Source organism: Quercus robur, chromosome 6 (genome assembly GCF_932294415.1).
Source record: "Quercus robur chromosome 6, dhQueRobu3.1, whole genome shotgun sequence".
Taxonomy (NCBI): domain Eukaryota; kingdom Viridiplantae; phylum Streptophyta; class Magnoliopsida; order Fagales; family Fagaceae; genus Quercus; species Quercus robur.
This window is the reverse complement of record NC_065539.1, coordinates 43835401-43861325: the sequence shown is the minus strand read 5'-3', so window position 1 is coordinate 43861325 and position 25925 is coordinate 43835401. Positions and strand designations below refer to the sequence as shown.

The 25925-nt window shown below is 35.7% G+C and overlaps 3 protein-coding genes and 1 long non-coding RNA gene across 10 annotated transcripts; 1 reads left to right on the top strand and 3 right to left on the bottom strand.

The window, feature by feature from the left end:
* Positions 1-315: 315 nt before the first annotated feature.
* On the top strand, positions 316-5346 carry LOC126688918 (uncharacterized). Of its 6 annotated transcripts, XR_007644369.1 has the most exons (8): positions 325-638; positions 743-960; positions 1112-1818; positions 2707-2854; positions 3967-4017; positions 4174-4227; positions 4899-4969; positions 5128-5346. It is a non-coding gene; the product is annotated as an uncharacterized LOC126688918 (long non-coding RNA). The 6 variants fall into 6 exon arrangements; XR_007644370.1 differs by having other exon boundaries at positions 316-638; positions 1112-2854; positions 3970-4017; XR_007644368.1 differs by having other exon boundaries at positions 316-638; positions 1112-2854.
* Positions 5347-13589: 8243 nt separating this feature from the next.
* On the bottom strand, positions 13590-18128 carry LOC126688917 (uncharacterized). Of its 2 annotated transcripts, none has more exons than XM_050383855.1 (7): positions 17869-18128; positions 16015-16421; positions 14894-15506; positions 14613-14713; positions 14446-14535; positions 14171-14298; positions 13590-14014 (listed from the first exon to the last, which is right to left on the bottom strand). In XM_050383855.1, exons 2-7 carry the CDS (start codon positions 16378-16380, stop codon positions 13870-13872), a joined length of 1443 nt encoding a protein of 480 aa, XP_050239812.1. In that variant the 5' UTR covers positions 16381-16421; positions 17869-18128; the 3' UTR covers positions 13590-13869. The 2 variants fall into 2 exon arrangements, with proteins under 2 accessions (XP_050239812.1, XP_050239811.1); XM_050383854.1 differs by having other exon boundaries at positions 16015-16418; positions 17869-18127.
* Positions 18129-20265: 2137 nt separating this feature from the next.
* LOC126689736 (vegetative cell wall protein gp1) lies at positions 20266-21441 on the bottom strand. The gene has a single exon (XM_050384924.1). It carries the CDS (start codon positions 21431-21433, stop codon positions 20411-20413), a length of 1023 nt encoding a protein of 340 aa, XP_050240881.1. The 5' UTR covers positions 21434-21441; the 3' UTR covers positions 20266-20410.
* Positions 21442-22926: 1485 nt separating this feature from the next.
* On the bottom strand, positions 22927-25661 carry LOC126688916 (universal stress protein PHOS32). Its single transcript, XM_050383853.1, has 4 exons — positions 25307-25661; positions 24172-24281; positions 23957-24075; positions 22927-23324 (listed from the first exon to the last, which is right to left on the bottom strand). Exons 1-4 carry the CDS (start codon positions 25485-25487, stop codon positions 23234-23236), a joined length of 501 nt encoding a protein of 166 aa, XP_050239810.1. The 5' UTR covers positions 25488-25661; the 3' UTR covers positions 22927-23233.
* Between the last annotated feature and the right edge of the window lie 264 nt (positions 25662-25925).

Here is a 25925-nt window from a genome sequence, read left to right as displayed (position 1 = left end):
ATCTCAAAAAAGAAACAATATTATTGAAGATATGGCTGTGAGTAAGAATCAAAAACTTTCGTCTAAGATTGCAAACAATGATCGTCATGGTGAGAATTCTCCTTACTTTGATGGGTGGAAGGCATATGATAACAACCCATATCACGCTATTGCAGCAAATCAGGTTTGATGGATAATTTTATACTTAATTTTGCTTTTATCTCGCATAAGCCTCTTTTTCACGAGTGTTCCACGTTATACTCTACCAACTACAGTATGTCATAGAAAGAAAAAAAAAAAAAAGAGTCAAACCGTGTGACTGGTAGAGCATAAGAGTGGAGCATAAGAGTCAAACCGTTGGTATAACTGTTGAAACATTTATTAAAAAAAAAATTCACAGTTTGCATAACTGTTGAAATAGGATCGGTCTCTCGCTCTCTCTCTCTCTCTATCGATCTCTCTCTCTGAATTTTGAGCTTCGCTGTTCTCTTCTTCGAGTCGCTTTGAATTCTAATCTCTCACTTTTCTAGGGTTTCTCTCTCTCTCTCTCTGTGATTTGATTTTTATTTATTTTTGGTTTCAGGCGGATTCCACTGAAGATTTCGAGCCATTGTTCGATTACTCTCGAGTTCAGCCTCTCAATTTCGTGTCCCTCAACGGTATTTTATCACTCTCGACTCTTACCCTCTGTTTGGTTGCCGGGAAAATTTTAGGATTTTTTACCAGGTCATTGAAATTCTTTATATTTTTCTATACTGTTCAGGAGGATTAAATTGAAGCAAATCGAACCGTGATATTTGAAGTTTAAACACTTCGTCTCCTCGCTCGACACCTCGTCGTCTCCCACCGCCTCCATTTCCAACTTCATCAAACGACGCTACGTCAAAGTCAAGTCCCCTAAATCCTCCTCCTCTCGCTCAACCAAAACCTCCTTCTCCTCCTCTCTTCCCATCCTCAACCTTGACCCTCTCTCTGATTCTGGTACTTCAAAAAAAAAAAAAAAAAAAACTTTTGCAGTTATGTTTACCGTTACTTTTTGTTTGGTTACTGAGAAAATACGAGATGGGAAGTGAAAAGAAAGTTCGTGATTTGCTTTCTGAGTTTTTATGTTTGTTGTCGTGTTTGAATGCAGAGGACTCGACGAAGCAGTTGTCCAGGGAGATATCTTCTATATTGTCCGGTATGTGTTTGTGAAATTTACTCTGAGAGTTTTAAATTGTTTAAAGTTTTAAAATTTTTGGGGGTCCTTGATTTTGAGATAACGGATTACTTTGAAAGTGGAAGTTTGAATTTTTATAAGGATTTCGTAACCTGGGTAGTTGTACACTTGTACTCTGTTGTAGCTATGCTATTTTATTTGAGAAATTCACTTACTCAGCTATGGCTCAAATAGTTAAATGGTACTTCTTTCGTTTAAATAAGTTGTGGGTTTAAGATCCATTGGGTGTCTGTGTAACTTAAAAATGTAAGTAAGAATGTCCATTTTCTAGGGAAACAAGGTGAGCTTATTAAGAATTCTCTTTTGGGTTTAGTTTCATTAGGTTGACAACGTGAAAGAATCTAGGAGAGTTAATTTTTTCCATGTGATTGTGATATATTTCTAAATTACTTCCCTGAAAATTACGGGAGCTAGAAGAAGATAAGAATTTGGTAATTTCGTTATGACTGCCATCCTATTTGGGTCGATTGGCTGCATTTAATGTTTTAGCCAACAAATTTAAAGAAACGAAATATGTCGTCGTGGGTGAAAAGGCAAAGGCTCAATTCATGCGTGACTCCAGGAAGCACATTGATATATCCATAACTGAGTTGCAGAAGAATCCTCTAAATTATACACAGGTTAGTCTTTTTCTTGTTTGTTTGAATATATGTGCGTGTGAAATTCAAAAGGATTTTCTAATTTTAACAAATATATTGAAAGCTTGAAGTTATCTATCAATGAAATGAAGTGGTGAATGCTAGAAGTGTGGTTACAGATCCGTTCATCTGGTCAACAAGGTTTTTCTGGCTTTAGGTCTTGTAACGTGAGGCCTTCTGAATGCGAGTTTAATTTAAATTAAAGCATTATCAGAATTTGATGTCTTCATTAAGCCGTTGACTTAAGCTTATGCTTATCCTCTTTAGTTCCTGCCAATTTTGTTAGCCGATCCGTAAAATAATTTGTAATTGCAAAAAGACCTTCCCCAATTTTGATGATTTGTTTTTTGCTTATTTGAATTAAATCCTATGGTATTTACAAATACGGAAGTCCTTATGTATATATATATATATTTTTTTTTAAAAAAGTGAAACAAGAAATTGGAGAGCCTTGAAGTAAGACCATCATGGTTTGAGATTATTTTTTAAGTCAATGAATTGTTTTTTGGTTAAATCACAATGGGCAGGAATTGGGTAATTGATTAAGGCTATTGCAAGTTCAACTTACAGAACTACAAAAGAGACTGAGTTGCACCTTTGGGGATTTTGGTTGTTAAAGTATTGCCTTTGCATTATGAGGTGCACCTTTTGAATTTGAACCCATGATCCTATTGAAGATCATGGGTTCAAATTCAATACCCACTTAGTGCAATGTACATCTTTTTCCTGCTTTCACTACAAAGGTTCCATCTAGGAAAAAATATTCTTGTCCATTAATTTCATTTAAATTGTGTGCCATATTCAAATTATTTTTTATAATTAAAAAAAAAAAAAATCTAATTGGTTCATTGTTTTTGTTTCTTTGTACAGGAAAATTTCTGGGAGATGGGTGATACATGTCCTTGTGGACCTTGCACTGAAATACATTATGATAGAATTCATATCATAATAGGGAAAGTGATGATTCTTTAAAACCCCTGCCTGCTAAGCATGTTGATACGGGCATGGGTTTCAAAAGGTTGATTTCTATATTTTCAGTTCAAATTACTCTTAAAAAAAAATATTTTCAGCTCTAATTATCCATTGTATTTGCACAATATTTTTATTGTGTAAAAGAGTAGTTGATTGGTTGTTGTAAATTTAATTAGGAATTGCATAATTGTGTTTACATTATTTTGAATTAGGTTATTAAATTTTGATCAATGTAAAAAGTGCATCCAAATTTATTTATTTATTTATTTTAAAGAAAATACTAATTTCAACGTTTACAAACCGTTGAAATTTATCTCAAGATATCCTTTATCGACGTTGAGTACATGTAGAAAAAAGTAATAAGCATCTTTATGTGTTTATGTTTCAACGGCTTTTAATAATACTTCGACGTTTATTAACCGTTGATAAAAGTGTAACATTTTTTTCGACGGTTGCATAGGCCGTAGAAAAAAAATTTCGACGTAGTTTTTAATGACAGTTTTTAGTACTTCTATATATATATATATATATATATATATATATATAACTAAAGTGTAGCATTTATTTTTATTATACTCTTGTTAAGTCACCTCATTCGCCACATCATTAGTTTTTTTTCATATTTATTTTTTAAATTTAATTTTTTAAATTTAATTTTTTAAATTTAATTTTTTTACAATATTAACTATATAAATATATTGACTTTATAAATTCATTTTAGGAGGTTTTAGCTTTATAAATTCATTTTAGGCGGTTTTAACTTTACATATTCATCTACTTTAATTTTGATGTTATAACTAAATAATAAATCAATGGAAAATAAAAACAAAAGTTTTATCTACATATATTCCTCTACGGTCTTAAATTTCAATATTATTTTGCCATTTTATCTTCCTTTATTTTGGCTTTTCTTATTCTCATCCTCATACTATAAATTTGTCACTCTCTTCCATTCTATGAATATTTTTCCTATACAAAAAAGGTTCTCTCTCTCTCTCTCTCTCTCTCTCAATTTTTTTCATTTTTATTTTGGATTTATTATTATTATTATTTTTCTTGCATTTCGACCTTAGATTGATGAATATTCGTGTTTTTTAGAATTCTACATTTGATTGTCTATAAAAAATTTATTCATAGACCTTGCTTAATCATTGATAGTAGAAAAATATACAACCTGATAGCTGCTCGTAGGAGGATCTCCAAATACAGGTTTGTAGTCTCATTGTCCTATTATTGACTAATTCATATGTGTTCTTTGATGCAAATATTTTTTTTTTTATCATTTTATTTACAACACTAAAATACTTTTAATGAATGGTGTTTGTTGTTATTTATTTACAACACTAATTCATGTGTTGTTGTCAGGTTTTAGCTTATTTGGAAAACTAAAGGATAGTTTGAACAAGCTGATGAAGAATGGTTAGTTCAGTTGAAGACAATGACCTTCGTGCAATTTCATTTCACTATTTAAAAATATTTTTTTAACAAATTAGTAGTAAATTGTTATGTACTTTTATTTATATATATTTAAAAGCTGAAACGTAGTATTTATTGTTGCTATACTTCTATTAAGCCACCTCATCCGCCACATCATTAGTCTTTTTCATATTTATTTTTTTAAATTTAATTTTTTTACAATATTAACTATATAAATATGCTGACTTTACAAATTCATTTTAGGCGGTTTTAGCTTTACAAATTCATTTTAAGTGGTTTTAACTTTACATATTCATCTACTTTGATTTTGATGTTATAACTAAATAATAAATCAATGGAAAATAAAAACAAAAGTGTTGTCTACATTTATTCCTCTTAGACGGTTTTAAATTTAAATATTATTTTGCCATTTTATCTTCCTTTATTTTGACTTTTCTTATTCTCATCCTCATACTATAAATTTGTCACTCTCTTCGATACTATGCATATTTTTCTTATACAAAAAAAAGGTTTTATCTCTCTCTCTCTCAACTTTTTTTTTCATTTTTTTGGATTTATTATTATTATTTTTCTTGCATTTCTACCTTAGATTGATGAATATTCGTGTTTTTTAGAATTCTACTTTTGATTGTCTATAAAAAATGTATTCATAGATCTTGCCTAATCATTGATGGTAGAAAAGATACAATCTGATAGCTGCCCGTAGGAGGATCTCCAAAAACAAGTTTGTACTCTCAATGTCCTATTATTGACTAATTCATATGCGTTCTTTGATGCAAATATTTTTTTTTTTATCATTTTATTTACAACACTAAAATACTTTTAATGAATGGTGTTTGTTGTTATATATTTACAACACTAATTCATTTGTGTTGTTGTCAGGGCTTATTTGGAAAACTACAGGATAGTTTGAACAAGCTGATGAAGAACAGTTAGTTCAGTTGAAGACAATGGTCTTTGTGCAACTACATTTCACTATTTAAAAATATTTTGTTTAACAAATTTGTAGTAAATTGTTATGTATTTTTTAGATGATGTTCTTAGATGCTTGAGTAATTGTTTTAAGTGTTTAATATTTTATGTTATTCTTCATCTTCCTTATCTTATTAGTGTATTCTTTGAAATTTTTAAGAAAACAAATTCAATTTTTGTTTGAAATGATTTATTTATCTATTTATTTTTCATATATTAGATTAGAAGTTAGACTAGATTATGACAGCATTAACACAATACTTCATTCTCAAAAAAAAAAAAAAAAAAAAAAAAAAAAAAAAAAAAAACCTTCTTTTTTCAAAACAAAATTTCTATACTTTTTTCCCCTTTCGAATTGTACCTGTAGGGACACGGTACGCAACGAGCCACAACGGTGTTGGGTTCGCACGTAAAAAGGCCCAGACAATATCATTTGTAGAGAGTGGGTTTGAAAGGCTAGGCCTCGGTTACCCGGCAGTGGGTCTTTGTGGTGTTCATACGTGTTTAAGGTGTTTTCACCCCTGGACTCTATCTCTTGGAGGTAGACTGGGAGGCCCTCCTTTTCTGGCCCTTTTTTTTCCAGTCCCTTCTTCAGATTACTTATTTTTTCTTTTATACTAGTCTGCGTTCGCTTTCCTTCGTCCACGTGTAGGGTCGACCTTTCCAAGACTGATACTTGTCCCGTCAGTCCAAATCCAAAGTCGTTGGGAGTGGTTGATAAAGCTGAAGAATACGGCTCTATTAGGTGCAGAGCCGTGTATGGGGACGGTAGTAGGGGCAGCCTTTCCTAGATATTTTAGATTTTCTTTCAAGTTTGTCCCTATACCGTTTTTGCCCCTCTTCTCGGTGGAGCTTTGGGTCAGCCGAGGACTGGACTGTCCTCGGCTGCTTCTTCGGGCCATTTTCTGCTTTATGTTATTGAGTTTGGGCCATAGCCTTCTTCGGCTTGGACCCTTGGACTCCCCATGAGCAAGTGGGACTGGCCCACAAATTATTGGGCCCCACAATAGCCCCTCAAAACCATGCTGTCCGACCTCCTGGTTGGAGAGGGGGGTTTTGATAATACCGAGCCTTTATTACGGCTCATTTAATTCAACCTTTTACCGACGTTGGCAACTCTCCACCTGCCCAGGAAATGCACCGGTCTACGAGATGTTCTTCTTGATTTGTTCACGATATGTTCATGCCGTTTGGTTATCCGATGCATGTCTTTAATGGTTTCCCTTCACGAGACCTCTCAGATTCAATGGTTACTGATGGTGTGGGGGAGCGGAACGAACGCATTCTTGTTTGCAGATTTCCTTGGAGATCTGAACACATTTAGTACACTCCTCTTCGTCCCTTATATAAAGAGGAAAGACGAGAGTTGTTTTTCCCATATATGAATCCCTTAATCCCCCAGAAATCTGAAATCCTTAGATTCCTCCCAGAGTTTACCTTTACCTTCGAATTATACCTCAGTCTGTAATACGTTCACCACAGTCATAGGCAATGAAGAAACCATTCCCTTCCCAAAAATACCATGTTCTAATAAAGCTCGAAATGGCTCGGTCAGGGCAAGCATGGCGGAGACTCAAGATTTGCCTCTCCTTCCTTTCAGCCAAAATCCGAAGCAGGGACTCGTCATGTCATACTTTCGGCGTGACTGAGCCAAGGACACCCATGATCAGTACCACCCGCTCCTTCATGAGCATATCTAACATGGCACTAGTGTGTTAGGAGTCAGGACTGGGGCAGGGACTAAGTGCCCCTGCTTCTTCCTCTCTTTGTTCACTGGTGCCTCCTTTTGCCTCTCTTTCTTCTTCTTTCCACCACCAGATCCGTCCTGGTGCTTTTCCTTCTCCCTCTTTTGCTCCTTCTTCTTCCTTTTCATCTCTTCCCTCTTCTTCTCCTCCTTCTTCCTCATTCATCTCCTCCATCTTCTTCTTCCTTCTCCTTCATCTTCTTCTTCCTTCTCCTTCATCTTTTTCTAAAGAAGGTTCTTCTCTTAATATGGGCGATACTGAGACAGAGATTGGAGAGACTTTGAAGACGAGTTTAAAAGACACCTGATTGTTTACTTATCTGTATTGCTGATGTTATTGTTGCTTCGACAGTTCACCTTTTGTATAGGCTTGTTTAAGCCCCTCTTTGTACGTTGTAATAATTCTTCATATTAATAAAAATTGTTATCAATTTACTTCGCATGTTCTATCTCTATGTCTTTACAAATTTGCAAGTGCTGTTCGGCACAATAATATAACATTTGAATCAATGACGACTAGGGCCAAAATACTTGTTAATGAAAAGATGTCACTATAAATTTAATAGAATTGTTTGGCACAACAATGCCGACTTGTGAAGAACGATATTTACCCCAAAACATGCCGAGATGAGAACTGGATGCTCTATGCGGTGTAGGAAGTAACCATCCGAAGACGTATCACCCGCAAAAATGAACAACCCCCTTAGGCTACTGAGTAGTGGGGCGTTTCGCCATATTTTTAACACTCTTATTGGCCTTAACCTTTTACAGTATTTGAACCGATGACTTTCCCCATCCAAGTAGTTGGTTTTCCCATAGGTTTGAGTCTGAGGACCATGCGATGCTTTGGTTCTGTCCAAAACTTGTATTTTCTTTGTAAGCAGTTGGTTTCCCCATAGGCTCGAGTCCGAGGACCATAGTTCAGTTTCTCCCATTCCTTAGGTATTTCATGAGCTGCCGAGCGGGAGGTTGTCCTCGGCAACGGTTATTCCTCGGCGTGGGCCGTAGCCCCTAGGCTCCCACACAGAATGGGCCTGGGTCGCGAATTCACTAGGCCCACAAATTAAGAGGCATTTCTGTAGTCTTCGGTCACGCGGTACCCTTTGGCGTCCCAGTGTTCAAGGTGCGCCTTCACGAGAGTCTTCTAATCTCATGGTTGCAGGTGGCGTTGGAAATTGAGCCGAAGCCATTTTGTCTGTAGCGTTCCTTGGGACGCCGCGTGAATTAAATGCCACCACCTTATCTTTTTAAATAAATGGGAGAGGAAGTTGCTTTACCTATACACAAATCCTTCAGTGTCTTCCCAAATCACAACTCCCATATTCGGTGCTATCCTCCCTTAGTATAACATGTTTGAGGCGAAGGTTGGGGTGAAGGAACTCTCTCCGCCACAGAGGCACCGTGTCCTCCTGAGACTCAAAGTAGTGAGGTACGGGCAAGGGAGGCATAAATTCAAGAGACTATTCCGTTTTGACAGAGGGGAAAGGGTGTTTCTCCCTCTTTTAGTCAAAATCCGAAGCAGGTTCTGTTCATACCAGAATTTTGGTGTGTCAGAAGAAAGATTCTCCGCTATCAGCGCCTCTGCCTTGTTGCAGGCAAATTTTTGGTGAAGGCTCCTCAACTTCCGGCTCCCTACACCTTTCCTTCAGCGGTGTGAGGCTCAAGTTGGGTTTCATGCACCTTTTCTTCAGCTACGCTAGCCTGAAGCTGGGCTCTCTCTGCACCTTCTCTTCAATGGTGCAGGCCCCAAGCTGGGTTCTTTTGCTGCCTGAGTTATGGGCATGTAAAAGCATTGAGGAAGAACAAGGTCTTGAAGCAGTAGCCAACCTCTCCTCTGTGCTACCTCCTCGGCTTTATCTTATTCTCCTGTACCTTTCTTTTCGATTATGTAGTTAGCTTTGACATGAGCTGATTCCAGCTTTTCATTGTACGCTGTACTATTTCTTTGTTTTAGTAAAAGGGGAAATTTGTTTACTTGTTTTGAATACTTTTCTTTTGCAACACTGCTTTGTGAATGGGTGTGCTCCATGTGTGTTTTTCGTCAATGATACTTAGAGCATGAAACCTTGAAACATAATCCAACTAATTCTAATTTACCGACACTACCAAGCATTATAGCGATAATTCATACTAAGTTAAACTTGGGAAACTAACCGAGGTAACAGCTGAGTATTCTGTAATAAGTGCGAGAATACCGTCCGAGGATGATAATCTTTAAATAATTCATCCGAGGATGTGACTGAGCAGTAGGGAGCTCCGATCGTGTTTTAGGCAAACATATTGCCCTATATTGCATCGATCCCTTTGGTGTTGAAGATCCGAGAGCAGAATTGAGAATCCTCGCAATTTAGGAATTAACCCAATTGTTAGTGGAGAGCTTCCTTCAGATAGACCCTAAGGTCCATGTAATGTAGTTTTTCGTTGTAAGTAGTTGGTTTCCCCAGAAGCTTGAGTCCGAGGACCATGCGAGGTCTTGGTTCTGTCCAAAACTTGTATTTTCGTTGTAAGTAATTGGTTTCCCCAGAGGCTTGAGTCCGAGGACCATGCGAGGTCTTGGTTCTGTCCAAAACTTGTATTTTCGTTGTAAGTAGTTGGTTTCCCCAGAGGCTTGAGTCCGAGGACCATGCAAGACCTTGGTTCTGTCCAAAACTTGTATTTTCGTTGTAAGTAGTTGGTTTCCCCAGAGGCTTGAGTCCGAGGACCATGCAAGGCCTTGGTTCTGTCCAAAACTTGTATTTTCTTTGTAAGTAGTTGGTTTCCCCAGAGGCTTGAGTCCGAGGACCATGCAGGCCTTGGTTCTGTCCAAAACTTGTATTTTCGTTGTGAGTAGTTGGTTTCCCCAGAGGCTTGAGTCCGAGGACCATGCAAGGCCTTGGTTCTGTCCAAAACTTGTATTTTCGTTGTAAGTAGTTGGTTTCCCCAGAGGCTTGAGTCCGAGGACCATGCAAGGCCTTGGTTCTGTCCAAAACTTGTATTTTCGTTGCAAGTAGTTGGTTTCCCCAAAGGCTTGAGTCCGAGGACCATGCAAGGCCTTGGTTCTGTCCAAAACTTGTATTTTCGTTGTAAGTAGTTGGTTTCCCCAGAGGCTTGAGTCCGAGGACCATGCAAGGCCTTGGTTCTGTCCAAAACTTGTATTTGTTCATTTATTTATTTATTTTTTAAAGGTTAGCTCCTCGAATCAGGTGGAGGAAGTCAGCTTGATGTTTGAAGCCCCTAGACTTGCCCACGCCACTGGCACTGTGAGGCGTAGCCCCTAGTAGGAACTTATGTTGGAACAACAACAATGTGTCGCCAGTCATAAAGGCATCCTCATATACTCTTGCTCGACAAAAGCCTAACTCCACTGTCGCCTGAGCCAACGCGCAAGCCTTCCCCACAGACGGCGCCAATTGTAGGGACACGGTACGCAACGAACCACAACGGTGTTGGGTTCGCACGTAAAAAGGCCCAGACAATATCATTTGTAGAGAGTGGGTTTGAAAGGCTAGGCCTCGGTTACCCGGCAGTGGGTCTTTGTGGTGTTCATACGTGTTTAAGGTGTTTTCACCCCTGGACTCTATCTCTTGGAGGTAGACTGGGAGGCCCTCCTTTTCTGGCCCTTTTTTTTCCAGTCCCTTCTTCAGATTACTTATTTTTTCTTTTATACTAGCCTGCGTTCGCTTTCCTTCGTCCACGTGTAGGGTCGACCTTTCCAAGACTGATACTTGTCCCGTCAGTCCAAATCCAAAGTCGTTGGGAGTGGTTGATAAAGCTGAAGAATACGGCTCTATTAGGTGCAGAGTCGTGTATGGGGAGGGTAGTAGGGGCAGCCTTTCCTAGATATTTTAGATTTTCTTTCAAGTTTGTCCCTATACCGTTTTTGCGCCTCTTCTCGGTGGAGTTTTGGGTCAGTTGAGGACTGGACTGTCCTCGGCTGCTTCTCCGGGCCATTTTCTGCTTTATGTTATTGAGCTTGGGCCATGGCCTTCTTCGGCTTGGGCCCTTGGACTCCCCATGAGCAAGTGGGACTGGCCCACAAATTATTGGGCCCCACAGTACCCTTTTGTGTTTTTTTTTAAAGGACAAATGGTTACAATCTTTTATTTTTTCCCTTTCTTTTTTATTTTAAATTGTAGTTTTTATGAGTTTTATGAATTGTTTTAGTTATGTTTCTCAATGTTTTTGATTGTATGGTGGAAAAAATTGGGTTTGAGAAAGTTTGTTTAAAACTAAAAAATTAATTTCCAAATTTTATATACTTTTTTATGATACACAAAATATTATAAATAATTTTTATTAAAATATTAATATTTTCACTAACTTACTTTTTTAATTCTTGAGACAAATTGTATTGTTTTGATTTTGGTACAACAAAAATTATATGTATTACATTTGTGATTATCGTTATAATAAATGAAAATATAATTATGATTTACATTACTATTTAATACATTATTCCAAATTGAAATATACATATATATATATATATATATATGTATATTAACAAAACTATTTTAAAAATATTATCACATACAACGCGCGAGATCTGCGACTAATAATTATAAAAGTGCTTGTAGCAGGTACGGTTAATTCCACATCCTTTTCTTAGGTTGATGACCTGTAGCTCTCTCTCTCTCTCTCTCTAAAACCAAACAAGTGGTACATATTCCAAACTCTGGTAAAGAAAATATGAATTACAACATAATGAAGTGCAATGTGCTCAGAATGAAAACCGATTACAATTCTTTATCCATATTGAGAGAGGGGAAAAAAAAAATTTATATTTATCATCTAATTCATTGAGTCAGAAGACAGTTGGAAATCAAAAGAAAAATTAGAGGAAAATAAAAACAGAAAAGTTAGCAAGTTTCATAAAAAAAAGACTTTTTCTAATTAACTTTGAAACAGTGCTAATTGACCAAACAATTCAAAAAATAGTATTATTGGGAAAAAGAAATGGCCCATTTGGGAAAAGGGATGTTGAATCCAAATGTATAGGTTATTACGGTTCCATCTGTTGACATAGCCATTGAACAACCAGATTGTCAAGGCAAACACATTAATCAGTTTGGATTTGTTAATTGCCTTGTCTTTATTATACATCCATAACATTTTCACAACAAATGATAAGTTGTTACTGGTTATTATTAGTGGGCAAAATGGTAATTTCAGTTAGAGAGTTATGGGTTATTACTTATTAGTTATTAGTGAGGCATATGTGCAAATGGTACCACCTATATTTCATTATTTTAGCCCCAAAATAGTAGATTTTTTATTAATTTTTTTTCAATATCTCAATAATTATGCTTGTGGCAAATTTTGAATAGCAGTGGAAGGGAAGGTGGGTTCAAATCATAGACATAAGGCAATACAAATGTTGACATTTTTACTAGGCTATCACTTGAATCCATGATAATTTTATAATCTTCACTCTTTAATGTTTTATTTTATAGACAAAATAAATGAAAAACAATAAGAATGTAGTGATCTAATCATGCGTTTACAGATTTGGAAATTGCATGATATTGTGACTAATATGAATGGACTTGTTTTATGCCAACTAAAAAAATGTAAACATCACTTTGGTAATTAAAAAAATAAAAATAAAAATAAAAAACTTGTTTTAGGCCCTTTTGTGATTGTACTCTAGTTATGTAATGTATTATAAACCTGGTTTAAAACACTAGTATTACTATTTTTTTATGTGTTCTAATAAATATTACTGTTTACTTTAAAAAAATACAAATATCGTTATTATCAATTTATTTATTTTATTTTTAAAATTTCCTTCATTTATATCGTGCCTTATTTTATAAACTAACTATTGGTAACTTTGTTTTGGTATGTCATTTTATGACAAAATTAGTAAAAAAATTTCATATAATCAGGATTGTAAAATAGGAGTAACTTTCTCTTCCCCATATGAAGTTTTTAATAGATAAGACTTCTTTATTAGAGAAATAAAAACTTCATTATAATGAGTCACACAGTCCTCTAGGTAAATTTACCTTCTACGTTTTAGTATTTGCTTCATGTTATACTTGATCATTAATTGATTAGTATCCAAAATGTACAAGATTGGAACTTCCCAAAAATGGTTTAAGGAAATCATGCAAGGTTTTATGTGAACCCCATTTTGCCAAAACTCATATTAAGCATTTACATGCTCTTGCCACTTATGGGTATGAGGAAAAATAATGTAACATGATTTTAACCATTACAATACTGAGAGAATGGACCAGGTATTTTTTTTTTTTTTTTTTTTTTTTTTGTTGAGAATTTTATGATTGGATTTATTTTGCTGTAAAGTAAACAAAGGAAGATGAGGAGAAGGGAGAAAAGAGAGGGGAATGAGGGTTAACAAAGGGTGATAGAATTTTCACTGTTGGTTAGCAATAGATGAGGTTAAAGCTTTGTTGGATTTTTAATAAATTTGGTAAGCTTTAATTGGACAACTAAGTCATTTTGCAAAAATTGTACCCTAGTGATGTGATTCCACAATTTGTTTCATTATTAATGTGACAAAGTATTATTGGAATAATATCACTTTCATATAAATCTACTACTAACATCACTTTTATTAGCACTATGAAGTGAAAAAAGTCTTATATAGATCATAAGAAATCATATCACAAAAAGAAAGAAAGAATGAAGGAAAGAAATGGAAGTTTGATGACCTAAACATCATCCACATTTGCAGGATTTCCAAGATATAACTTTTGTACGAGCTTCATCAATATTCATATCCAAAGTTTTAACTAGTTTTTATTTACATTAATGCCCTTCCCTTCCCCATAAAAATTAGTTCTCAAAAAATACTTTGGTAGACTATATTCAGAGTGTATCACTTCTAAATGATGAATTTCACCTGCCTAATCCAACCTTCACCCGACAAACAACAATGTGATAAATTAAGAAAAAGAACGACATTAGCAGGCAATTAGAGGTTGCATCTTTTGGTGTATTGCCCTGTAACAGTGGAGACTGCAGAGGGGAAGCTTTGACTTGGAATCCCGATACTTGTATGAATTTGTGCAATTTGGAGCTGCACATTTTTCTCGTGGGGGAGGATAACTGAAACTCCACACAATAAAAACCCGTCAAACAATCAAGTAATGACATAGGTCAAGTACAAGAAGAAAAATACGATATATGTATATACACACATTCAACTGTGTGTGTGAGAAGAAAGAAAAAGGGGAAGATAATAATAATAAAGCAAACTTGTACCAGCAGGGCACAGGATCAAATATACTTGGCAGACCAATATCTTCAGAAAATGTAACAATTGTCCCAGTAGGACCAATGACCCATCTGACAGTGTTTGATGCAAGTGATACAGTGCTGGCAGCCCTTTCCTGCATGACATAATGTATAAATACCTGAATGTGTAAGGTGTACAGGCATTACATTTTTTTTAGTTTTTGGGGGGGGGGGGGGGGGGGGGGGGGGGGGGTGTGTTGGTGGTGTTATTAAAATGAAGGATGTTCATCAATTCTTAGAACCTGTGCTAATTCATCTCGCTGCCTTTTCATCTTCTCTTCCTTCTTTTTTCTTCCAGAATCTTGCCCAAGTATTTTTCTAATTGCCTCAGCCTAAAACACAAAGAAAGTTAGGTTGGTTCCTTCATTTATTGCCAAGAGCCAAATAAAGCATGACCTGATGAGCAAACCTCGGCCTCCCTTGCAGCCCTCTCTGATTGCATTTTACGCCTCTGTGCAGCCTCAGATCTCTTCAATTGCTGTTCTACTTCAGAGAGTTTCTCCTTTTTCCCTGTCCACAACCAACCAATGATGAGATTATTTAGATTGACAATATGCAGATACATTGGCATTTAGATAAGTATGTGCTTGTGTTATCATTACAATTTCAATTCATCAGTGGTACTTGACGCAGTGAAGTACTTAATAATGAAAATGTAACAACAATAGCATGACAAACATAAATGCTCACTTTTAGATGAAGCACCATTTGGGAGGTCAGTAAGACCCACATCAGATCCAAATACATCTTTGCCAGATTGAAGTGCACGGTTACGTGTAGTGGGAATTGATACATTTCTTCCTTCAACAAATAAATCAAGGGTTTCCCTTTTTGACTTTTTTGCTTTATATTCAAGTTCATCATCCAAGCTTTTGTCTTTATCTTCTTCCACATAATCTTTATCCTTATATACCTTTTCTAATCTAGACCTTTTTCTGCCATCTTTTACTGATCTTGGTGATCCATAATATTCCACATCATCACCATACATGCCATCAGCCAATTGACCACTCTCCTCATCTTCATAATCTTCAGAAATTCTTGAAGCACTCAGTCGCCCAAGATATTGGATTTCCTCATCATCGTCATTATCATCAACTCCTAAATCCAAGACACGTCTTTTAGGAACCCGCTTACTCTTACGAACAGGCTCATAAATCACAGAAAGACTTCCCTCAGATGTCCTTCCCCTTGAATTATATTCCTCTCCAAAACTAGAACCAGTATTGGAAAAGTCCTTCCACTTGACTTTAAGGTTATTCCCCTTGTCTGAAGGATAGACATGATTACTATGTAAATCATCCTGCACCAATCAGATTATAAGCTCTTTTAGCTTATTTAAGAATCTATTACATTAGAATATCCGATAAACACAATAAAAATCCTAATAAATATTGCATGATGGGGAAAACAAAGTCCTGCATAATGGAGGGAAGAGATCATATAAGGGATAAAACAAGGTCAAATAAGGAAGGGGGTGATGAAAAGGTAATCAACCTGAGACCAGATAGAGTTAAATGGTTTCAAAAGCCTAAATAAATGAATCCATTAAATCACTTCAATGACTAATATAGTAACTACTGGACTAAAAAAGTAGAAATGCCCTCAATGAGTCTCTTATATCTGTAGTAGTACTTACTAGGGACCAGGTCTCAAGTGGGAAAAGAACGGGGGCCCCGCGCGGGGGGGGGGGGGGGGGGGGGGGGGAAGGATTGGACTAGATTAGCGGACATGATAAGTTACCCTGATCAGCAGCATAGAATGAGAAGAATTTGGGGTTGGAATGATTAACAAGGATCAACACAACATACCTGTGGAAGAAACTTCTGGAGGGGCTTATGGCCATCAGAACTGTGAGAAATTTTTGTGATGGATGAATCACCAATAAAGTCGTTGCTAGACTTGCTGTGAATTGTACGAGTAACACCACCAACTTTGAACTTTAGTCTCTTCAGCTTGTTTTCAGTTCCTAATTTATCAGAAGCAATTATCGTATCTCCAAAATTCTTATATTCATTGTGTCTTCCAGTGCTAGATGGTTGTGCAAATGAAGGTAAAAGATAAAATTTCTGTTGAAATGCCTGTGAGTCAGGGTGAGGTCTGCGAGATACACTACTCCTCTTCTTTTTCACAGTGCTACCAACAACAGCAAACATAGGCCCACCAAAGGTTTCCATTCATGCTAAAAATTTGCAGCACCCTTATGGTGATTTCACTGCTACAAAAGATATAACATTAGTCAAGGAAGATCAGCAGCACTCAATAACAACAGCATGAGACCCAATGACAATATGCACAATGGGAATGTCAAAAGTAAATATACAATGAACAGTCCCAGAACCAAGAAATAAGCCTTACCAAACATTATCAAATAAGGTGTAAAACAAAAAATAAGAAAGAAACTATCCTAAATACTTCATCAAACATTCATTAGAATGAAAACTAGTAATAGTTATACTCCATTTTGTCAGTAGGAAAACCAAGGAAAAGAAAAGAAAGGGGGGTGGGGGAAGCAAAAGTTTTAAATTTGATATCCTAAATACTAACATAACATGCCCATGCAATGTAGGATTGATAAAAAAAATCATGTGTAAACTAAATAATTTTCTTTATATACATTTTAAGTGGGGGAGAGGATTTCAAACACTGGTGACTGGATGTAAACATCATTGGATAAACTAAAGAATACATTTCAATAATAAAATTCTAATCCCATGCCAAAGCTTATTGTAAGATGTGTAACACATACGTTAGCCACTTGGTGCAGACAACGGTTGCAGCACCAAATTTTTATTATATAGCATATGATATGTTATATGAGTCACATGCCAAATATAATTCAAACTAAATTGCGCCGCCTAAATTTGATCATGCTCACTTAAGTGAAGGTTTCAGTCATCACGATCAAGAAAGAGAAAAAATCATTAATAAACACAAAAACTAATAGGATTTAACAATAGGACTAACAACTTCAAGAACAAATGCACCAGAGAATATGCATACATACATATACACACCAACTATGGCTCAACTGGCACTTCCTTCTCCATTAATATGGGATGGAGGTTGAGGTGGTGGGTTCAAGATCTACTGGGCGTGCATAAGTTACAAATTAAAAAGAACAATAAATCTGAACTACAAAAAGCACAAATTATATAACAAAGTAGCAACTAATAATAAAAACTTAATAGATACCTATCAATGAAAAGTGAATACAATATTACAATGTAGAATGTTCAGAAATATCTGACCTTAATATGAAACTTAATCAATGTGATGTTTTACCAATAAATAGGGAGGAAAAAAAAGAGAGAGTAGAACTTGAAGAAAAATATCATTTTGAAGCCAAATTATCTCATATGAGCCTCAAACAACTATTGGGTAACGCAAATTTTTAGTATTTTTCACTTGGACACAATCACGCAACATTAGTAGAAGAAACATAAACTTTCATAACTTTTTTTTTCCCTCTTCTTTTGGTTTTTCCCTGTTTTCTCAGCAGCCAAACTGAAAATAAAGGCTGCATTTTAACGCAAACAAACACCCTTACTTTAAGCTTAAGGAAAAGAAAAAATTTTCCCAGAAAAGTGTTTCCCTCGTAACAAACAATGCTTAAGAAACAAAAATTAAGTGACAAAGTAAATGAAAGAAAGCAAGGAGCTTACGCTGAGGAACAACGCTAGGTGGCCGGTAAAAGAAGTCTCCAGAAGCAAAGAAAGAAGCAAGCTTTGGAGACTGAAAGAGGGTTCTGAAAACTTTTTCTTTTTTATTTTATTTTATTAATTTTAGGGTATGAGTTTTTCTTTTTCGCAATTCTGAGACTGAGACTCATTTTGGCTTGGTATTGGTAAAGCCGTAAAGGTCTTGAAGTCCCAGACCATTTACCTGCTCCATTACTCTCCATATTTTGGGGTCTCCAACCATTATTTTATTTTATTTTTTTCCATGAGTTATATGTATATTAGTATATATGGATAAGAGAGAAGGCTAGATACAGTAGATTGCAGTACAAGCCCCAAGCCCAAAGATGGAATACCAAAAAAAAAAACAAAAATCTCGGCAACAAATATTTGTAGTTTTTTTTTTTTTTTACAACTATTAACGTATGTGACCTATTTTTAATGATACATCAGAAAAGTAGTATTAGTAATAAGTTCATGTAAAAGTAATATGGCTTAAATCATGACTTACCATTTTATTAGCAAAAAAAAAAAAAAAATCACAACTTACCATCTCTCTCTTTTTTAGATGCCAACACAACTTACCATCTTAATAACTCATTAATAAGTTTTTGAAAAATATGTATATCTCTTACATTGCTCTCCCCTTAACGGGACTTGGGACTTTGACTGGACCACACCACCAATAAAGGGACAAGGATCATCTCTATTGCAAAATTGTCCATTTTATGGTAAAGATTTAGTTTTCATCTAAGACAATTTCACTCCTCCAAATAAAAAATGCATGCTAGTTTTAAATTATTATTTATTATTTATACCTTGAGTTCTTGAAAACTAATCTTAGCCATGAAAGGGATTGTCTTCCTAACAAAGACAAATGAAGAGAATTTCAAGGTAGAGTCTAAATGGGATTCCCTTTCAACTGCATTTCTTTTATTTGAGACAATTTGCATTTGATTTTGACGTTCAATTTGGTTTGGGGGGACTCAAGCTTGATAATGAGAGCCTATAAGTTACTTCTTAAATTTCTTTCATTTTTTTCTCCATAATTTATCATTTGCATTTGATTTTGACGTTCAATTTGGTTTGGGGGGACTCAAGCTTGATAAAGAGAGCCTATAAGTTACTTCTTAAATTTCTTTCATTTTTTTCTCCATAATTTATCATATGATATGCTCTTCTTCTTCTTCTTTTTAAGATAGATTAATATGATAGTCTTTGTAGGGATAAAGGCCCAGAATAATATATTGGGTCTTGGGCTTTTGTCCGAGGACAATGAATTGTCCGAGGAAGGGCAAATAGCTGTCAGGAGTTCCCAGTTAAAGTCTCATAAGTGAGAAACGAACGGAAGGTTGTCCGAGGAGGAGTTTCTCCTCGAATATGATAAATGCAGTTCAAGTATGTATTCCAGCAACTAAGGTAACCCTTCAAAAAGCTCCAATGATAGGAACGTGTCTCATGAACGTGCCTCATGAACGTGCAAGAAGAAAGGAAACTCAAAAATATCTAAGAGAAAGCTGTTATCACCGCATTAAATACACCATAGCTACTTTTCTGGTCACATTTATGTGGAGAATACCTCTAAACAGTACTGTCTTAGTGAATGCAACTCACAAAAAGCCAAAGAGGGTGTCTAATAAGACAGGTACTCAAGTAAGGGTTCAGATGATCAACAAGTATAGGATCAAGATGGTTCAAAAAGGGCTATATAACGTGAGAGACCCTCCATGGGGTAAAGGACCAAAAAAAAACTAAAAAGGAGATCTGTAACAAAGCTTTGAGAGTAAATATTTAAGAATCAGTATCCTTAGACTAATCCAAGAACGTTATTTCTTAATAAACTTCTGTTATCTTTCTCTCTTTGGCATCAAAATCTATTTTTCTGTTATCTAATTCACTAGAGCTCAATTTTCCAACCCATTCTCTACAAATTTATTATTTTGGGCTATTTTGGGCTTAAGTCCATCTACATATACTCGTTGGGCTAGAAATCTAAATCAAGTCCTTATAGTCTTACATGCACATCACATGCTTACTAAATTGGGTATAAAATAAATCCTATTTTGGAATATGAATCACTACAAGTTCTTAGTTGTCCTATGATTTTGTAAGAGTAATGACGTTTGAGATATGATGTATATCGTAGGAGGAACAAATCAACAAATTCATTCGAACTTCATAGGACTTCCATTTGTCCCAAATTAATAAAGCAGTGTCTTTGATACAAGAAATTAACAAATTAAGAATCATATGTTTCATCAAATGATTATACGAATATGTACCTTACAGCCAAACTTTCCCTATAGTCATATAGACAATAAAATATAATAGGGTACTAAAAGCTTCTTTTATTCCTACCACACATACATGAATCTCTCTTCCTTTTTCTTTTTTTATGGAACACTTAACATGAATCCTAACTGATCTCTCTCTTACAAAGAGGAACATGTACAACTAATTAACAACAACCAAGCTTCGTTAGCCCAAAACCAGAAACACCAAAACCTTAATCCCCCAAAAAAAAAAATCACTTAATTAAGGAAGCGATGGCAAGGCAATTGCTAGCCATCTTGGTACCCTTGTCATCATAAGGGGATAATTCGGAAGTTTCTCCACTAAATTCATCCTCACAGGTCACAAAATCTGTCAAAGCCGCACTAAGCATGGTATTGATTGTGCCAATGTCACGAGCTGGAATTGCATCCATTGCACTCTGAAGGTTATCTAAAGCATCATTGTACATTTCTGTACAGTCTTTGAAAATAGGGATATTGCCAGAATCAGTACTAGCCTTATGCACATTAGTGAGAACTAAAGCCATGGCTATTGCATCCTTTACATGTTGAGTGCAAGCCTTGATTGCCATTTCAAGCACTGAAATGGGGTCAGTCTTGTCACTTAGAAATGGAGCAAGAGTGGAAAGGCAAAGAGCAGGATTGTCTGTGGAGTCGCATATTTTTTTTATGGCAGGATCCATTGATGCAGGTATTGACGGTGGGTTGCTAGGTGGACTTGATCTGAGAATATCTGTTTGGGGACTGAGAGAATTTGAGGATTCTGGAGAGAGATTGATAGTTTTTTGAGATGGAGCAAGGATTGAGAATTGGTTTGAAGATGGAGGCATTGAATTTGAAGGCTCGGAAGTGGGATTTGGGACTGAGTTATGGCTTATTGGTGAATCTGATTGTGCCTGTAGGGAGGATGGTGCAGACTCTGATGGAGAATTCAAGGCGGGAGTTAGGGCTGTGATATGGCCAACTGGAGATGAAGAAGGAGTTTGATGTGGTGTATAATTTGGTGGGGTAGAGGGGTGAAGGTTTTCCTGCATTGGCATTGGGGAGGGTGGCAATGTTGGTGCAGACTCCGGTGGATTACTTAAGGCTCCCGATGGGGCCGATATATGGCTAATTGGGGGTGTGGAAGGACTTGGTTGTGGAGAGGGTCCGAGAGACTGCATTAAGTTGCGTGGCACACATACGCCTTGTGCAGCGAAGAAGATGAGAGAAAACAAGAAGATGATGCATGGTATTTGATTGTTGTTAGGCTCCATTGTTTCTTAGTTTGTTGCTCATAGGAAGCTAGAAGAGAAGAAGAAATGTATTTGATGGGAAGGTGGACGAAGATTTAAAGTTTTTATTTTTATTTTTATTTTTTTTAAGAATGTCGAAGATTTAAAGTTAGGGAGTCAAATTGGTTGGTAATTACAGTTTTCCGAAAAAATAGGATGACAGTGAGAAATACTAGCCGTTAGCATGGTTTCAAGGAGCCCTTGTGGTTTTAATTACTTCTATCTCAGATCCAGAAATTTGGAAAGTTTGGGGGTTCTGTTTTTGTCATCCAAGCCTGCACCATAGCTATAAGCCTATAAATATATACTGTATCAGTGGTCATGGATTTACCCTTCCAAATTGGATTGGTGGCTGCCGGCTGGTATTCATTTTATTAAGTTTCCCTATTAGTATAATAAAAATAGAATGGCATAAATGATAAAACATAGGGAGGGTGAAGATTCAAGCAAAGCTCATAGGAAAAGAATGGAAGCCACTTCATTAACGAGTTTCATGCTTTATGTAACCATTGCTGCATCAAAATAGGCAATTAAAAAAAGTGACATAGCTAGAGTATTTGCTTAAGGGAAGGACAAAAAAGAATATTACCGAAATGGGTTACCCGAAATTCATTTCTACATTTACTTTAATGAGGTTTTTATATATATTTAAATTACACATTACTCCTTTTTAATCCTTCCTATTTTCAATTCACTTTTTCAAATTTTATTATTTCAATCAGGTGATGGCGGAGTAATAAAGCTCCACCACGAATTCTAATCCATGGTGATTCCAATGGTTTGTGAGGCAGAGTGAGATGGAGATTTGGTCTGAACGGGAGAGGAGGGTTGGATTTTTATTTTTTATTTTATTTTAGATCTAGTATTGTGAGCTGGTATTGTGTGTAAATGCTTGTATTCATTTTTTTCATAAAATGCTAACATGGCACTACCTTATTGGAGGTGTAAACTCTTGGTTTTATGCCAAGACCAGGCCATATGTAAACTCTTTTCAATATAATAGAATTTTGTCACCAAAAAAGGCATTAAGAAGAGTAATTCTAGAACCACACATTTTACCACAACTATCCTATGTTGTAGATTGTGATAATGTCACTTTTATATAGACCTACCACATTTTTTCCATCACTCATAATTTGTGATGTAAGAGACATGGCAAAATTGTGGCACAAAAGGATGTAGTCCTAAATTTTTTTTTTTTTCTTAAAATAAGAAGACAACATTTTTGGTAGCAAGAACTTGAATATTAAAAATCAACTTCAACAAAGCGAAGATTAGACAGCAAGCCACAAGCTTTTGCATGTTCTAAAGGTTGTAAGATTCTCCGTTATTACCATTAAAGCTACTTGTATTTTTTTTTTTTTTTTTTTTTTTTTTTTATAAGCATGAAAAAAAAATATTTAAAAAAAAAAAAAAAAAAAAAAAAACTTGCTCCGACTTTTTTGCACTAAACGAACAAAAGCACATCCAAAACGTTAACTAAATACTAGTGCATTGGTAATGCAAGAAATTATCGAACAGTTTGTTGCCATAAAATACAGGGAAAGTTAGAGAAAGAGAATAGCTCACACGAAATACAGTAGAATACACTCCAAACATATATATTGACTATGACGTTCAACCAACTTCAAAATGAACTAGGTGAAAGCAGGTTTATTCGGTATAACTCCATTCTAGATACCAAATGGACTAGGACTCAAAGGCTGGCAAAAGAAAACCAGTTCAAGTACAGTCAGCATTGCACTTGTTTCTTGAGCACATACAGCCAAATAGGTAATGGAACTAATGATGTTCATTATCCACATTCTTCACCACAGTTACGGGACAGGCACCATTGTTCACCACGTAGTTGCTGACACTGCCTAATATAGCCCTGAAAGGAAATCAAAATCAAATTAAAAAATCAAAGCAAATCCAATCAAATCCCGAATCTGTTTGGCAACAACCTTTTTTTTTAAATAGAGTTTTAACTTATTTACTTATGTATAGCTTTTCAAAGCATCACTTCTAGGTACAACCATACTTTAAAAACCAACTTTTAGCAAAAAGCTACACCCAAATGCATTCCTCGATCAACTAACTAGTGCCACAGAAATTGTGCATTTGAACCCATACACTACACTTTAGCATATCCAATCCATTGAAAATCATTTTCCCTAAGAAACTTGGCCATTTACTTGACTATTATATGGTGATGCATGTTCTCTTCACTCAAAACAAATGGTCCATAAAATTTTGGTATCACTTGATTCTTATTTCAAAAAGGCTTTCTCTTTCACTACAGAAAAATGAATTAAATAGATTCAAAGGAGGATAATTGAGGAGGAAATTCCAAGTTGGTATCACATCATTGCCTCAATAAGTCAATATGAACTAGATTACCAAGCACCACTGTCCACCCAATGAATGACATCCATGGACAGCACTATCAAAAGTTAAGATCCAAATAAACCTAACCAAATACACAGTCAATTCCATGAACTAAAGCAAGTAATGGAATTTTACCTCTTAAGCTTGCCGAGCCCTCTGTTTCCTATAACAAGGCAGCTCAGAGGAATGTTATCAATTGCTTCGCATATTTTCTCGCGAGGATCTCCCCAGAGGATCTTCATGACTGCCACAATCTGCTTCCACCTCACAAAGTTAAAAATGATTGACAATTACAATTTACAATAACATCAAAAGCAGTAAGAGTTCACTCATATGAAGAAGACTCATGCCTGTTTTTGCTTCGCAGCAGTGTTGACAATGTCCAGGGTCTCGGGGTCAGGCTTCACTCCATACTTTTTCATAATGATAGGATCAGAGAACTCGCTCACAGGGATCAAAGCTGCACAATGGCAATTAAACAAACAAATAAAAATCCATAAGCTGATAAGCAACAAGGAAAGCATTGCATAAGGGACTTAGACTGTAAAAGGGCCGCCGGCACTGCTTAATGTGGGTTCAACTATAGCATGACCAGCCCCACCAGGTTCCCAATAGTATGAGTCAGTCGTAACTCATAAGGGTCTTGACCCCAACCAACATTACAGCTCCAACTCCAAGGGCTTGAACTCAGGACATTAACCCCAACCAAACCAAATGGGAGCAAGCCTTTATCATTGGACCACTCATGGTTTAAATACATTAAGTCATCAAACTCTAAGCATGAAATACATGTCCATCAGCAGGTTTATTTAAGAACTAAAATCTCTTAAGAAGATAATTAGGCTACTGATAAAAACCCAAAATCAGTAAAAGAAACTGTTAGTTCAGCTAGTAAATTGCTGTGACGTTAATTTTAAGAAATCAAACAATTGAAGAATTTCTGACTAGAAGGCAGGTTTTTCCAGCATAGATAATGGATGGTAATATATCAAAATCCACTTTCCATCCATTGTTAAAAAAAAAAATACCAACAATAAATCTATGTTCTGGTTCCATCACTAGCCCTTTTTTTTTAATGAAAAATAAGTACCAAACATTTTCTAATCTCTACCCTTCTGCTCCTTGAAAATGAAAAATTAAGCAAAATTTAATCATTACCAAAAAACAAAAATAAAACAAAAGGACGATGAAGAAATAATTAATAAATAAAAACAACAACAACAACAAAATCCACCTGTCTGTTGCTAACTTAAAAAATAAATAAATAAATAATTGTATTAACGACAGAACCCCTTTCTTAAAACAAATATATATATATATATATATATATCAATCTTTACTTTATTACGAAAGTTAACAAGGTATTTCTTAACCTGCAAAGCTTTCATAATTTTTCTATTCATATCTGAGGATTCTGAGCTCTTAAAAGTTAAAACAAACAAACAAACAGAGAGACAAAGAAGCAGAGAGATCATAGAGAATTACGAGAACCAGTCTTTTCCCAGAGTTGCATCTCGCCCTCCTCGTAATGCCCTTCGGGGCGTACGGCAACGAGGATTAGGCTATCCCCATCACGGACAACGTTGTCCACAGCCCATTTCAGCGCCTTCAGGCTACATGCCGAGAAGTCCACGGCCACCCCAACTCTCCGATCAACCTGCTCCATCTCTCTCTTTCTTTCTGTTTCTGTAAACGAATATGTATGTGTGTGTATGAATATATTTATGTCTTTCTTCAAAGTTGAAATCAATATTGGGTGCCCGTGCTTGTCCGAAAATGGACCGCGACTTAATAAGTGGCGGAGAAACAGGAAAGACAAAGTGGCAAAGTTCACTTTTACTTTTTTTTTTTTCCTTTCTTTATTGCGCTTTCCCAATTGAGGTAAATTTGGTTTATATCTGGTAGATTTACAATTACAGCTCATCTGGCCATATGGGTGGGTCTAATGTCTGTGACAGTGATACCATACCAAGAATTAAAGTAATCCTCTAATTATCCTCACGCTTTTTGTTTTTTATTTTTTATTTTATTTATAATTTTAGGTTTAGTCATAATTCTTCGCTGATGAAAAAAAAAAAAAATTTAATGAATAACAAAATACAAT